At 36.7% G+C, this 16,359-nt stretch overlaps 1 protein-coding gene across 1 annotated transcript in view; it reads left to right on the plus strand.

The window, feature by feature from the left end:
* Positions 1-16,359, plus strand: part of LOC148127697 (nesprin-1-like) — a 63,113-nt gene that overhangs the window by 9,955 nt on the left and 36,799 nt on the right. Inside the window, exon 2 of the mRNA XM_087913478.1 lies at positions 3,231-3,500. Coding sequence (XP_087769604.1) covers positions 3,398-3,500 — 103 coding nt within the window. The 5' untranslated portion in view covers positions 3,231-3,397. The remainder of the gene's footprint in view (positions 1-3,230; positions 3,501-16,359) is intronic.

A 16,359-nucleotide genomic window follows, 5' to 3' on the forward strand; every position in this document is an offset into this window, starting at 1 on the left:
GTCCAAGTCCAATGAAGAATTGTCAAAGAGCTATAGATCATGCAAACAATTAAAAACACCTTATAAAAAAAGTTACATTTAACTTGCAAAATAGAAAATGTCATGTGCAAGAGGTTGTAGACCTGTTTCTCTTAAAATCGAAGGCTAGACAAATCAAAGAGGTTGAAATTAAATACTTCGGCTGACTCAAGAAATCTCTGAAATAAAATCCTCTCTGTTGGAGATTTCTATCTATTGGGGAAGGTTTAATAGATTCTTGCAAAGCGTTGGATTAGTTGACAATAGATCTGATATTTTAATTACTTGTGACTCTTCTTATGAGTAGCTTTAAAATACTATAGGAGTTCATGTACCATACAAAATTGGCCACATGTATGTGCAGTATTTCATCCTGTAAAATCAGTTTTGTATGAAATAAAATAATATAAACAAAACTAAATATAAATTTATTATTTCATGTGATTTTGCTGAATTCTTCATATTGCTGAAATGAACATAAGGTTTGATTAAAGTAGTATCCTCTCTATTTTCTTTAATTTTATCCATAACAATTTAGTTTCTATCTTTTAAGATAGATATAGATTTTTGTAATATATAACAAATCTTCTCTGCACATTTGTGTGTGGGAGTCTTCTTTTGCTTAGAATTATGCTTGCTTGTTGCAAATTTTAGACTTTGTGCCCACTTGTATTTAATCTAGGCATAATCATGTCCTGAGATGGTTTATTTTCTTCCTTGTTTTCACAATTGCCCTCGTCTTATCCTCAACCCATAAGTGAGTTAGTTTTAAGTCATTTTTAGTAGTATTACTATAAATCACAGGTGTCAAGCTCGCCACATCACATTGCCATCATGTGACTTTTGCAACATTTTTCCCATTAGCGGAGCTGGGGTGGGCGTGGCCTGCGTGTGATGCATCCAGCCCGAGGGCCACCAGTTCGACACCCCTGCATATAAATGTATGATCTAACATGCACACTTCCCTCTCAACCTTTCCATAAACTCTTTCAACCAGCTATAAGGTGTTAACCAGTTTAGCTTTGCTAACAGGACTGAGCAGCAACAATGGGGCTGGAGAGAAGTTAGCACGGAAATCAGCAGTTTCATACCAGTATAGTTTTTTGCTGATTGAGAGAAGGGAGGTAGATAGGAAAGACCCTCCCTTAATAGCAGGTGGATAAACTTGAGCAAAGTGGATAAACTTGACAAAATTAACTATCAATCAACAGCTCATCTTAATCAAGTATAAATAAAGGTAGTTTTCAAATTACATCCATTTGTTCAGTGCCTGCTCAAAATTACAGATAATCCTCGACTTATAACATTCATTTAGTGAACATTCAAAGTTACGACGACACTGAAAAAAGTGACATGACCATTTTTCACATTTATGACCGATTCAGCATCCCCAGTCATGGGATAGAAATTTGGATGCTTGGCAACTGGTTCATATTTATGACAATTGTAATGTCCTGGAATCATGTGATCACCTTTTGCGACCTTCTGACAAGAAAAGTCAATGGGAAAACAACAGCTGGGTTACTAATTTAACAACTGCAGTGATTCACTGAACAACTATGGCAAGAAAGGTCGCTAAGTGAGGCAAAATTCACTTAACAAATGTTTCACTTAGTAACAGAAATCTTGGGCTCAATTGTGGTCGTAAGTCGAGGACTATCTGTTAGCAGTGCTGAAAAAATGGACGTATGATCAGTTCTTAATGTTGTGGCCATTGCAGCTCCTATGGGGTTACATGTTTGCGATCTGGGTGTTCGGGTGACAGGCTCACCGTGACAACACTGCAGAGAGTGACAGACACAAGACTGTCATTTTCAGCCTTCCTTGCTGGCTTCTCACAAGCAAAGACAATGAGGAAGCCAGCAGGGATGATTGTAAATTACTTTAGAGGTTGCTCCTGCCTCTAGCACCTTCCAGTTTGTATGCAACGTCTACTAGCCCCGCCCCCCCAACTCATGGTGACTTGCGTCAGGCCTTCCTTGGCCTCCCTGGATTTGTATACAGGCTCTGTAAGGCCTCCACAGCCTTTCCCCCGGCTCCTCCATTCCTCTGCAGCACCCCCACACTCCTTAGCTCAATGATGGCTAACCTTTTCGTCATCGCGCGCTGAAAATGCGTGCATGCGCACTCATGCCTGAACCCATAATCCAATGCGTGCATGACCCCCCGTGCCGCACACCTCTGTACATATGAACGCAACACCCTGCATCGGCGCCTGTGCGTATGTGTGCACGACCCTCCCTACATGCACCCCACCCCACTGCGCATACTCCCATGTCTCCCACATATGCACAGCAGATACCTGACAATCAGCTGGTGGGGGGCATACACACTTGTGCAGGATCAGTTCCGGGCGACAGCTTGCATGCCGGCAGAAATGGCTCCGCGTGCCACTTCCGGCACATGTGCCATAGGTTTGCCATCACGGCCTTAGCTAGTACTCCTACCCCTTTCCTAAGCCTAGCAAATACGTGGTAAAAAGCATATAAAATAATAAAATAGATAAAGACATTTATGAAAGCCTCAGGAAGTCTTTGGTTTGTTGACCCATTTTGTTTCATCTTAAATATCTTTCTTTCCTTACATATGAGCCTTTTTGAAGGAACCTGGTTTTTTCTATCATCACTATATTGATTTTTATGAAGCATTTGTTCAGTAACTTGGCTAGTTCTCAGCTAGAACAGGAAAAAGAGAATTTCCTAAGCAAACAATCCAGTATTTTAGAGCATAACAAATTTTCTCTGAAAATGTGTAAGTATCAATCACTTTTTGGAAACAAATATGTCTTTAAGCTGTGTTAGTACAGAAAAAGAAACGTGGTGGGATTGTTATTATAGCAGCCTGGGTTGCAATCTCAGAATAACTGAGATGTCCATTAAATAGTGTGTTCTATAATATTCATTTTCTAACTACTTAAATTTTCTGCAATAATGACATTAAACATTTTGACCTACTGTGCTGCATTAATGTGAATTCTAAGGTTTGCTCAAAATAGAAGTTCATAACAATTTGTAAAGCTTACTGTTGATATATAGTGCACAATTTCTTGTTCTATTTTACCAATGCAATTCATAGTATTAAGTCATTAGTCACATGGAGTAGCCAATCAACCAGATTTCTAAATGTCTGATCTAGTGGAAGTATGGAAACTGTTTTTATACCAACGTACAGGTGTTCGCTCAACTTTCTTGTGTATTTCTATATCTTTTCAGGCCTGAATTGCAAGCTATTGAATGAGAACAATTCTAATACAGTGGCAAGCCAGACAGCTATATAGCTACCGCTTAAAGCTGCCATGACTTGCTATGGCATGCCATTCTGCAACTAACGATGCTTTATAAAGAGAACAGTTGAAATGTTGCACTTCAGATAGAGAACTATGCAGAAAAAAACAACACCATTGCCACGTGGCACAATGGCATCCTCAAGACTAGCAGGAAGAACATCTCGAGATATTGCTGGAGTGATGCAGAGACTCCAAGGTAAGTGATTAAAACAGAACCTAAAGGGTTTATTTTGAGTTTTCAGTGAAACATGGGGATCTGTTGTGTGTAGAGCCTAAATACATAGACTTTAAGCATCTAACCTGAGTGTTTTAAGATTTGATTAGTCTTTCCTTCAACATGCTACATCCACTTTTCTGAAATTATTTCTGAAGTGGCATCTGGTTCTTTCTTTCTGCTGTTCTCTCAGAACAGTCTAGCATCCATAGTCTTAAATTTTGATATGACCAAAAAAAGTGAGATGACAGACAAAGAACAATAAGAACAGACATAGAGAGAACTTAGTTTTGAAGGAATTCCAAGAGGTTTTCCAGTGTTTAGTTTTGGCTATTATAGATTTCTAAGTTCTTGTCATTATCTATTGTAATATTGTTGGCCATAAAGAAGAAATGAAGGATAATATTTTGTAATATATTTACAAATTGATTTCTTTAAATATTTGGAAGCGTCTAATTTGTAATTCAAATTATATTGAATAGTAGTGAAACATATTCATGAGAACAAAGATGGGAGCGACACATAGGCATTTATTAGGATATTCTAAACCTTTTTGCTTATTTTCTTACTTCTCAAAACAAAAAGGCTTCAGTTGGTAATAGCTGATTTTTCCTGCAAGTCAAGCAGATCAAGCAGAAGTTTTTAAGATATTTAACTTCTGTTGTGCTTATATACAATCTTTTTTTTTAGTCTATAATCCTGAATTATGGATGAGCAGACAATCTGTAGAACAGACTGTTTCTGGCTTTGTGAGTTAGGAATTTATATCATCTTCTGGAGACATCAAACATAAAACTGGAGACTGAATTTATAAATTTGAAAATGACAACTTGTACCCTATTAGGCCAAAGACAACTACTGTTGTGATTTGTAAGGCATTTGAATCCATTTTCCTAATTCTGCTATTCTAAGAAGGTCTCTAGAACAAAAACAGAAAAAAAAACCCTCCACTTACTCTTTATACTTGCTGTTATATACCAGTATAATTTGATGTAATCTACAATAAAATACCTATTTTATTTTTCTTTATTTTAAAATATATATTATATGGGTCCATTGCTGCTGACATTAGATCATTGTCTGCTTCCCAGAGCAGATGATTGATGAAGATAATTAAAATTGTTTCCTTCTCTTAAGGAGTAGATACCCTGAAAAGCTTGCTTATAATTGGACGAACTTTTATAGTCTGAGATAAGCCTACCAAATTTGGGTGGTATAAATTCAGACAACTGGGAGAGGGTAAGCAAGATCGAGCAGTTTCTATATTGTATGCCTGCCACATAATCATGGCAGGAGTTGTAGCCCAGATCTTTTAGCCTTAGTTGGAGAAAAGGAAAGACCCTTTTCCATGTTTCCCACCCCCCATTATGGTTTGAAAGTCAGAAAGGAATATCTGGAAGAGGACTTTCTGTGATGGCCTCAGTGTTTAGTCAGTCTCATAGGGGAAAATATTTTATTTATTTATATCATTTCTGTTATTACTCTTCTCACACAAGTGACCTCTGAGCAGTTTTCAAGATTGAAACAAACCACCCTAACATGTTCCTCTGGTGCCCAAGAACAAATTGTTAACTGCACTTGTCAGCAATAGTATCACCACCTACCCATTGATCTGAATGCCTGAGAAACAATCAGATCTTCAATATCTTGCAAAAGTTTTACAGGATTTGGTCTATCTGACCCTCTGGTGGGAAGCTGTTCCACAGGGCAGGTTGTGCCATTGGGAAGACTGGACCTTTTGGTCCAGCAAGATGACATTGTTTAATAAAGGGAACCCAGAGCATGCCTTCTCTTCTAGCTCTGATGGGATGGTAGAGACAATAGGAGAAAGGTGGTCCCTCAAATAACCTGGCCATGGATATATAGCAGCTTCAATTGCACCCAGAAACCTACTGAGAGCCAGTGCATTGTTATATGAGAATAAACAAGAAATGCCAGAAAACTGCCTATGCCACTGCGTTCTGGATCAGTTTTTGAGTATTCTTCAGCAGTTTCCCCATGTAGAACACATTACAGAAATCTAAACAGGAGTAACTAAAACATGAGTCACTGTGAGCATCCTCATTTTCCTTTCATATTTGGAGTCTAATAGTAACACAGATGCCTTTGATACCTTACTATGCCAAAGGCTTGTAGTTTCTTTAAATTTAAGTTACATGAATATTTTCAGTACTTCTAATTTGGATCCTAATTTTAAAGTCATTTGAGTCTCTAGGTTAATTAGAATTTGTGGCAATAGTAACATGGTTTTTTCTTATTGATGGTACATATGGTTTAGAAAAATATATCAAGTTCTAAGTAGAATTACATACTGCTCCATAGTGCTTTACAGCACTCTCTGAGTGGTTTACAATGTCAGCATATTGCCCCCAACAATCTGGGTCCTCATTTTATCTACCTTGGAAGGATGGTGTGATGATCCAGGGCATGGCACAAAGGCAAAACAGTCAAATAAGCAAGAAGAGTCCCTTTATTATCTCTAACTTTGCCCCCAATGTCCAGGATACCTTCGGCTGGAGAAAAACTCTCCCAGGAACAGTCTTTAAGTGGAGGAAATTCAGTCTGAAAACAAAGTACATACAAACTGTAACTAAAAATCCAAACAAACCATGCTGGAATAATTAACTTGACAGGGCACGAGAAGGAATTGCAGACTTGAAAGCACAGCAAAACTCACACAGTTGGGAAGGCGCCAGGAACACAGATAAGCCTTGACGATTCCAGATAATTCATGATTTTCTCCCAACAAGTTGCTGTGCGCAGCTTCCTTTTTTAAACACTGTGTTCCCAGCTACAGCTAATGAAAGGGAATCAAGGCCCTTTCCTCCCCTGTAAGCCATACAACTCACGTTGCTCCCTTTTCCATTCCTTCCTGCATGCCCTAGGATGAAGAGGGCCAGGGTCTTCCTCTGAATTCCCTCTCCCTTGCTCTACCTCTCCCCTGCTCTGCCCAGTCAGACTTTGCCTTTCCCCAGTTTCTTCCACAGCCAACGGAGCGACACTCCCACTCCCTGTCAGCTGCTCAGTGTCCCCCTCTGAATCAGATTCTGACAGGGACATGACAGATGGAAGGCTAAATCAACCTTGAGCCTCCATCAGGATCAAGCTCCTGACTGTGGACAGATTTTGCCTGCAATACTGCATGCTAACCACTGTACCACCAGGGCGGTATATATTGAATATATTGTAATGCTTCTGTTACTTTATAGTCTAGTGCTGTACAGAGTAGTGATTCATATATTCACTTTCTGGAAGTATTGTTTTTCTGTAGGTATACTTAAGTCTTTGGCATACTTAATTGTCAGATATTTACAAAAAAGTGAAAGATATAGCAAGTAATAGTCTTGCTAATAACAAACCTCATTCAATGAATGAATAAGTTATACTTAAAATTGAAAGCCTCAATAGGCACATAGATTTTAATTCATAAAATTGTTTTATCTTTTTACCCAAAGTTGCATAAGTTTATTTCTTACATTAATCATAGTTTTTAATTCATTGCTTTAATTGATTTAGCTGATTTTACTGTCATTATTCATGCAAGATGCGTAGTGACATTAAACCTGAAGCTATGGAATTATAGAATAGAATTTAGGTTTCAGAATTCTATTTTTACATGTCATATGGTATATTCCTATAGATGTCTATTCAACAGTAAGCTTTAATGTAAGAATGTATAGGCAGCGGTCAAGAAAATATAACTAGTCAGGCATCATACTGATAAGACAAAACCAAATAAGATATTTTCTCTTTATGGAAAAAGCTAAACATAGCTAGCAACTGAATATGAGTATGTCAGAAAGAACGAAGTCAAAAAGTAGATTGACTCAGTGTACCTAAGAACATGACAGGCTAGACAGAAGAATTGCAGAGTACTGTCAGTGCCAAGTAGCAAATTGATGAAACACAAATAACAATGTTCAAGTTCATATAATATTCTAGTAATTTATTGGATGATGGGTTGGCTTAGGATGATGCATAAATCATTATTATTTGTAAATTGTAAAAACAAATCACTATGCACTCTTTAAAAATCATGATTTTTGCATGATGTATAAATCTAGCATGGGAATCTATATTGAAGAACAAAGTATATCATTAAAGTTGTTTAAATATGGTAATTCCTTGTTCCCTTTTTGAAGTCAACTTTGGGGAATCTAGAACTAGAATGTAGTAATTAGACATGAGAGTAATTAGTAGCAGGACATGACCTTAACATTTTACCTATGAAATAGCGAGAAAGATACTCTCCCAAGATTTATTCCTTTTAAATTGCCAGACCTTTATTTTCTTGATTCCTAGACATGTTTACATTAAATATCATAGCTTATGAGAAATCATAAAACTATCTAGATTTTGTTGTAAATAAAAGTAAAAATTAAAGAAGTGTGAGAAACAAATGACTAAAGCAGCTGTTGCAATATTATTAAATAGTTTGAGTGTGAAATTTGCAAGACACTTTAGTCAGCTGCTTTGCATAGTTGGGTGTAAATGGGCTGGTTTTAAAATACCTTATTAGTTTTAAATATTTTATAACTAAGCAAAATTAAATTAGGTACAATCCTCCACATTCTGAACTATTGCTATTATTTTATTTATTTATTTATTTGATTTATATTGCCACCTATTTGCCCATTAACTATGTATTATCCTCAATGTACACTTCACTTCATCTTGATTGCTAGAACATAAAGCTGTTTTGGTGGCTAAGAGGATTATATGTGATCCGAGAGACATTGATTCATTATTGTTTGACAGTCCTATATGTCTGTGTGTGTGTGTGTGTGTGTGTGTGTGTGTGTGTGTATGTATGCATGTATGTATGCATGTATGTATGTATCAGAGGTGGGATTCAAATTTTTTTACTCCTGGTTGTGTGGGCATGGCTTGGTGGGCATAGGAGGGGAAGGATACTGTAAAATCTCCAGTCAGAGATGGTATTTGTGTGTGTGTGTGTGTGTGTGTGTGTGTGTGTGTGTGTATGGCATTCAGCTTTGCTTGGGTATTTTCCCACGTCATAGTAGTTGTGCTTTTAAAGTTGTAGCGACATTTCAGCAGAACTATACAGAACTATACAGAAGCCTGATGATGGCAGATAAGATTCTGCTGAAACATCGCTACAACTTTAAAAGCACAACTACTAAGACGTGGGAAAATACCCGAGCAAAGCCGAATGCCATACATGTAAGTACCCGCGAAAACTTAAGAAGATATATATATATATATATGGTATTCAGCTTTGTTCGGGTATTTTCCCACGTCATTATAGTTGTGCTTTTAAAGTTGTAGCAACGTTGGGGTCTGTTTGAGCTGGAGGTATTGGGGGGGTCTGCTTGTGCCCAGGTGTTTGCTTGGCTTGTGGTGTGGAGATTTCTTTTGTTTGTGAGTGCAGGCTTCCAGATAATTGACAGTCTGGTGGAGTCATCTCTTCTATTCATGCTTTCAGGTCTTTTTTAAATCTCTATGGCTTCTCTGATAATTCTGTAGCTGGGGTTTTCTGTAGTGGCTGGGGTTTTGGTGCCACTGAAGCAAATACCTGGGCACAAACAGACCCCCCCCCCCGATACCTCCGGCTCAAACATACCCCAACCAGGCACCCAGATGAAACCTAGCTTCCTAATAAATGATAGCTGTCTGTTTACCCAAAGCAAGCTGCACTAAAAGCCTCCAATACAGGAAACACAATGTTGCCAGCCAATCAAGATACAAAAAGAGCCAAAAAACAGACAGAAGATATTAGAAACACCAATCAAGCAGAACACAGCAAACTCCAAGACCAATAAACACAGACCAAGACTCCCAACCAATCAGGGTGAAGAAAAAACCATTCTGGCACAGCAATAGGCTGCCCCAAATTTAAATCTGAAACCACTATAAAAGCCTGACTCACAGATGAACACTATACAGAAGCCTGATGATGGCAGATGAGATTCTGCTGAAATGTTGCTACAACTTTAAAAGCACAACTACAATGACATGGGAAAATACCCGAACAAAGCCGAATGCCATACACGTACACACATACATATACACATATACACATATACACATATACACAGGCTTAGTGATTTGGAAAATATTATAAAATACCCAAAATAGTCTTCCTTTCTTAAACATTTAATAGTATATGAGAAATAAATAAAGTTGGAAACAAGCAATATTAAATTCATGCTGGAATGCAAGTAATTTTACCAAGCCTGAAAATTCAGTATAGTTACTGGAATTGAAAAAGGCATTCTACAATATTTTCTGCAGTTTTCAAAAGATAATGAAAGTTTAAATATTCTCAGTAAAACCTTACAGCAGTGGAAAAAATCAAATTGATTTTGTTATAAGAATATGTTCTAAAAATATATGTTAAGCATCTGAAGGATAAAATCTCTTGGATGCAATTTGTATTGAACTCTGCCCTTGAAGCAGGGCCAATAAAAGTTCAAAATAGTGAAATAGACACTTCGGGGATTGCAGAAATGCTACTTTATTGTTGCAGAGTATTTTAATAAAATCTTGAAAGCCTGCCTAAATTTATTTCTGTCCCATCTTATCCTGAACCAAGCCAGGGCAAGTGATTTTGAATTTCTTCCTCATGCTTCCTTCAGTCTCCAGACAATGTAATCTCTCGTCCTTAATGTCTCTCTTGCATTTTCCCCGAGGTCAGCTCTTAATTCCCTTCATAAGATGTCAGCTCCTATCACTCCCAATCTGCTTGCTAAGGAAGTAAGAACTGAAGCTGTAAGAATTTGTAAGAAAACCAATTGGTGCAAAAATTTTACTCTTGGGCAAGCCAACCAGCTTCTGATATGGATTGGCATACGCTAGGCTGTTCTGAGAAGCACATGCTTCACTTCTCCAGGTCATGCTTGGTACAGATAACCCCCAAGGGCAGGAACCAGACATTCTATCTTTCTGAGCAGGCCTAAGGGCTACCTGCTGCTGGTCAATACCTGCTGCAAGGTAATGGCCATGGAGGTGGCTGAATTAGAACATGTTAGCCAGAGTTGAGAGCTTAATTCTGTGCTGTCTTGCTGGGTCACAACAGGTGTCCCAATCTGGATCAGTCCCTAAACCCAGCCTTTCCATACCAATTACACTTGATATGCAATGTGGGCTTCTTCTCTTTTGCCTTCTCCAGAAATTAGAACTCCATAAATGCTGCCCATCTCTGCCCGCCCATTTTTTAACCCTTCTGGTCAACCAAAATTGACGAGATTGCTCCTACACCTCAACAGTACTCAGTTAAATATCTAAGCCCTCATGTAATAAATATGTTTAATTTGTCAAGTAATCCCAGCCCCAGTATCTATTCCCCATCCTGAATCAAATCTGAATGGTGAATGGCCCAAGGTTGCATATCCTTATTTTTTATTTGATGCCTTCCCTATGAACTAAAGTTCTATATATGCTGGGAGATTTTTTTTTCTGTTTTCATAGATTTAGTAGTATTTATTATTTCCCTGAGAGATAAAGATATCACCTTAACAGCTTCATCATATGCAGACACTAGAAAAACTGTATTTAGAAATGATTATTTTTTTCCTTAAAAATTGTAATATTTTGACTCAGTATAAAGTCAAGTATAAAAATTAAAAAATGATTGATCATTTTATGTTTTAACCTGAACACCTTTGATTGTACATATGATACTATTTTGTTGCTGCTTTTTCAAGCAGGAGGCCAATAATTTCCTAGATCTTTTTCCTTACTCTCTGTATCTTCAGTATACAATTCAGTAAATATTCTGTATCGAATGCATAAAGGGTATTCCCCTCCAGTTCAGTAAATTTGATGTAATTCCACAATAGACTGTCTCAAAAGCTTCTCTTCAGCTCAACATGGCTCTGGTAGCTTACACAGGAAGAAAAAAAAACAATAAGATAAAGATAATAAAGATAGCACATTTAATATAAATCCAGGGTTTCCAACCTTGGCAACTTTACGGCTTGTGGACTTCATCTCCCAGAATTCCACTTGTGGAGTTGATGTCCTCAAATCTTAAAAGTTGCCAAGGTTGGAGAGCCCTGATATAGATGATCACCAACCCACTCAGCCAGAAGCAACTTCTCTTTGAAATACCCACTCAAGCACCCCAATCTTACAGGAAGTTAAAAGGAAAGGTACCAGGTGCAGCTTTATGATAAAGCATACCAGAGTAAAGGAGTCCATAAGGTATGACCTATCTGCAAATACTCATAGGAGGTGGTACATATCCACCTTGTAAGGACCGTCCCTAACATACTCTGGGACAAAGTTATACAGAGTTTTATAATCAAAATTAGCACCAGGTATGAGGCTTGAAAGCCCTCTGGCAGCCAGTGCAGCGACCAGGTGTTATATAACCAATAGTTCTCAGCTGCCTGTTTGGAGGCCACTTTCAGTGCCAACTGTAGTTTCAAAATTATTTTGAAAAGTAGTCCTGGGTACAGATGTTGAAATATTGTAGTTGGATGCATCATTCTCACATAAAGCCTCCCCCCTGCTATTCTGCAGGAATCACAGCCCACAGACTCATGAGTTGCAGATCTGCACCTTCAGATGGAGAACAATCCTTCTAGGGCCAATGCTAAGATCATCTCAAGAGTATTTTTTTAAATATTTTTTTTATTTTTTCATATCGCCTAACTCCTGGGTAATTAGGATTATTCTGGTGAACAATCTATTTTGTAGGGTTCTATAAGTAGAAATCGTAGTTTTTGAAAGTTTCATAAGAGATCATAATCCAAGAAGCTTCTAACTCCAAGTCTTCTAACTCCAAGTGAATATGAATATTTTTTTTTCCTTGAAGAATCTGGCAAACATGTCCTAACAGCCAGATGAAGAATTTAACTCAGCTGCTTTTCTGGAGAGTGGATCAAGTTATCCTAAACAAAATTCCTGGATGAGAATTTGTGGATGCAATAAGGGTGGAGAAATAAATATGTTTATGGGTTCATACTTGCAGTTGGATGGATTCATTCCTTGTTTTTCACCACCATTACTTAGACGTCTCTCCTGCTGAGTCATTTTTCTGAGATTTTTGGTAAACCAACAGTCATGCACAACAATTTTTATGCCAGTGATGTAAAGTGGTCAGACTGAGTGAGATATAATATATTTAACAATCTGCTGCTTATCTGTCCTTTGGATACATAGTGAGATTTAAAGCTGATATTGAGGTTATTTTGATTGGCTAGCTTACTGCAATGTGAATGAATGAATTCTTTATTGGCCAAGTATGATTAGACCCACAAGGAATTTGCCTTGGTGCATATGCTGTCAGTGTACATAAAAAGAAAATGTTCCTTCCAGTGGAAAAATACTGATTATGAAATTAGAAATATTTAATATTACAATGATAATAAATGAAACATTGGAAGACCTGAACAATCAAGCTGGGATGGATTCTGTTGGGGAGAATTTTGTTCCTCTTTTCAAATTATTTAATATGAGAATTCACCCATCAAAGCATAACCTTATTAGCAACGGCACCTTGACTGGTGGCTTCTTACTGCTGCCTATTATGATAATCACTACAAAGCACAACAGTATTTGGTGTGTTTCATATTAGTTCTGGGAAAGGATTTTTTTATTTTTTTGAGACCACAAAACCTGCTAGTTAAAAAAAACCCAGTTTCCTGGATCTCCTGCTTTCTGCCTCTCAGATACACACAAAATAATGACTCATCATGAGCACAAATACTTTTGAATGTTAGCTGAGAAATGCTACCCTTTTCATTGTGGAAATAATGCAGTGGATGTCCCTACTTTTGTTCAAGTACATTGTCTTTCTGTCCTTAGTCTTTCACTGAAGCCCATTAAATTCTCTGCAGAACACAGCTTGGAAAAAGCCTGATTAGGCAAAGATAGACTCAAGTTTAAAACATGCTAAGTATATATAGATGTCTACCTTCAATATCCAAGTGTGTGTATGAATTTGTGGCTAATAAGATAGGGATGGATAATCTTTATGTGATAAACTTACTGTGTCAAGTTCACAACTAATCTTATAAAATTTAGCATATTTTGATGTGCCTTTTAATGTGTGCCTTTTTTAATCTCATGAAATGTAAAACTATTTTTTAACCAAAAGGAAACCTGCTTTTAGTTGGCCAAGAAAAGAAATTTCATGTGGTAGACTATGAGATACACATAGGTTTATAGCTCACTGTATTAAAAGAATCCAGGAAATTTTGTATTTTTCCCATCTTCAAGACCATTTGTTATCTTAATGCTCTATATACAGTAGAAAAATATAATATAAAAGTACAAATAGATTTCCATTTGTATTAAATTTATAAATCTGTTGAAAAAAAAGAGAATGATTTACTAATATTCAGTGATCACTTGATAGGATTGTTAGGGTTTGGTTTTACAAGTTAATCCTAATATACTGAATCTTGTAAATGCCAAAAGTGAAAATCATTGTTATTCTTGCGTTGAATTATGTGCAGATAAAAAAACCCAAATATCTGCTTAATTTTAAGAAAATTGTTTATTATATTTTATTATTAAATTAATTTACATTTTTGCTACCAAAAATTTGAAGAAATTTATACTGTGTATTAAATTTACAATGTATCTATTAAAATATAGGAGATGACACAGCCCTAAACTTGACTTTACATTGTTTTCTGTTAGTTGCAAAATTATAATAATATGTTTATTGCAAAATGCAGAAAATATAGTATCATTTCTTCATTTTGTTCCTATGTTTTAAAAATATATTCAGCTAAAATAAAGTGTGTCTTACAATGTTGACACATGTTGAAGGGAATCCAAAAACAAAAGATGAAGTCATAGTCATTTTTTTGTAGTTTCCATAGATCTCCACCCATCAACAATGTTCTAGTAGACAAATTAGAACGTAAAATATAATTACCTTGGTAACTGCAAGCAAATAGCAATAGCATATGTAAATAGTAATAGCACTGCTGATTGTTTTAAACTATTGTACTTGAGTTTTGAATACTGTTACATAAACGCACATTATTATAATATTCCAGAACCTTTCATTTTTACTGTCAAAATATGTCCTGATTAAAAATACATTGTACACAACCCGGGATTTTCATATATACTTCATACAACGATGTGTACCCTGATTTCACACATTGCATTGTGATAGTATGTTGATTACAGTCATTCTCTGATTGTTGATATCTCTGATCCCAGTTGATATGTAGGCTCTCTTTATTGAACTTCACTGTCTCAAATAATCTGTTCTGCAATACTTAGAAGTTATTCACTTAGGAACTATTTTAAGAAGGAAAGTCACACTTGGTAAGCCTAAAATAATCAATTCTACTGTTGATACTTGTATTGATCTGCCCATAAATAAAGGCAGGCCAAAGAATCCAAGGACACCTTCCGTTTCTTTTCCTCTGCAAATGGAAAATGTCCTCTAATAGCATACGAATATGCTTTCTCAAACAGATAGAAATGTTGCATAAAATCAAGCTGAAAGAGGTCAGATTTACATGGGTTCCCAAATAAGTACCAAAATGCCATCTCTTAGAATGTATTGATATGTTTTTATTTATAGGTTAATAAAAAAGCTTATTCTCTCTAAAAAGGGAAGATAATTTCAATAATTATCAAACTTTCAAAAGTTCTTGTATTATTAGCTTACTGTCTGGGGTGGTTAGTTTAAATAGTTAATTTTATATTAGTTGGCAAACTTATCAAACCATATGGCTGTGCACCGAGGCATGCCTGAGTGGTTCAGAAAATCTTATTCTGGCTGAAAAGTATACAGATCCTACAGAGTTGCTTTCTTTTTTGCCAAGTTCTGTTCTTTGCTCATAAGTCACATTGAAAAGTGGTTTAGGCAAAATGCAGGAAGGAAGAAATGAGAGAGTTAGGTAAATAGTCTTCGCTTACAGTGTTATTTTTCTGAACCGGATCAGTCACTCTTTCTACTGCCTTATTCTAGTAGGAGTTTGTGTTCTTGGATATTTTATTTAGATGATAGAAATTAAATTCATTTAATCCTTACAGAGTGCCCTCCATTCTTTGGAATCCCCCCCACCCGAGATCCATGCAGTTTTCTCTCTAGTGACATTTCACAGTACAGTTAAATACTTGTGTTTCATCATGGTTACAAAAATTGTAAAAAAATATGACAACTCAAACAGAATGGACTGCTGCTGGTCCCAGTTGAGCTGATTTGTTCATTGATCCCATTTCCTTCTTGCCCTAGTGTGGATGCATGCACAAGACCACTCTGAGTGCTTAAACTAGCACTGCTTCCCTGGAGATTATAACCCTCTTCCCATTGGCACCTGCCTTAGCATTTTGAGAATTCTGGCTATTTTGTGATGGTTGCTAAACTTTGAGGGGTCCAACATATTCCCACCTGGTCTGAGAATTAGGAGGCTTGATGTACTATCCAGCAACTCCCACCTGAGAACATCTGAATCCTCACTTGAAGACTGTAGGATCTTCACAAATGTGTTACACCATAGTGTAGTAAATTTAGTGTTTGAACTTTGGCCATGGTAGAATTGTGATTAAGAAAAAAGTTTATTTACTGAAGTTATGACTTCATCTATTGTTCAATCCTTGATGGGGGGGAAGGAGGGGGCTAACCAATAAATAGTTTTCACAAAGGCTTTGAGGAAGGAGGAACAGATTTTTCCCATTCTATCTATTTCCCAATTTTTCCCATTCTATCTATAGTAGCCATGACCACAATGCACCTGCATTCTAATTTCTCTCTCACTTCACATATAGTAGTGATAAGTAAATTATTCAGGGGAAAAAGGTTTAAAACATAATAAAGAGATAATGGTGGAAAAATTAAATCTATAACCCACATCTTCTGGCAGGATTTCTAACACACTTGAGAAATAAAGGAAGGCTGCTA

The sequence above is a fragment of the Pseudonaja textilis genome, chromosome 1 (assembly GCF_049901715.1).
Source record: "Pseudonaja textilis isolate UNSWEBS1 chromosome 1, rPseTex1.2, whole genome shotgun sequence".
Lineage (NCBI taxonomy): Eukaryota > Metazoa > Chordata > Lepidosauria > Squamata > Elapidae > Pseudonaja > Pseudonaja textilis.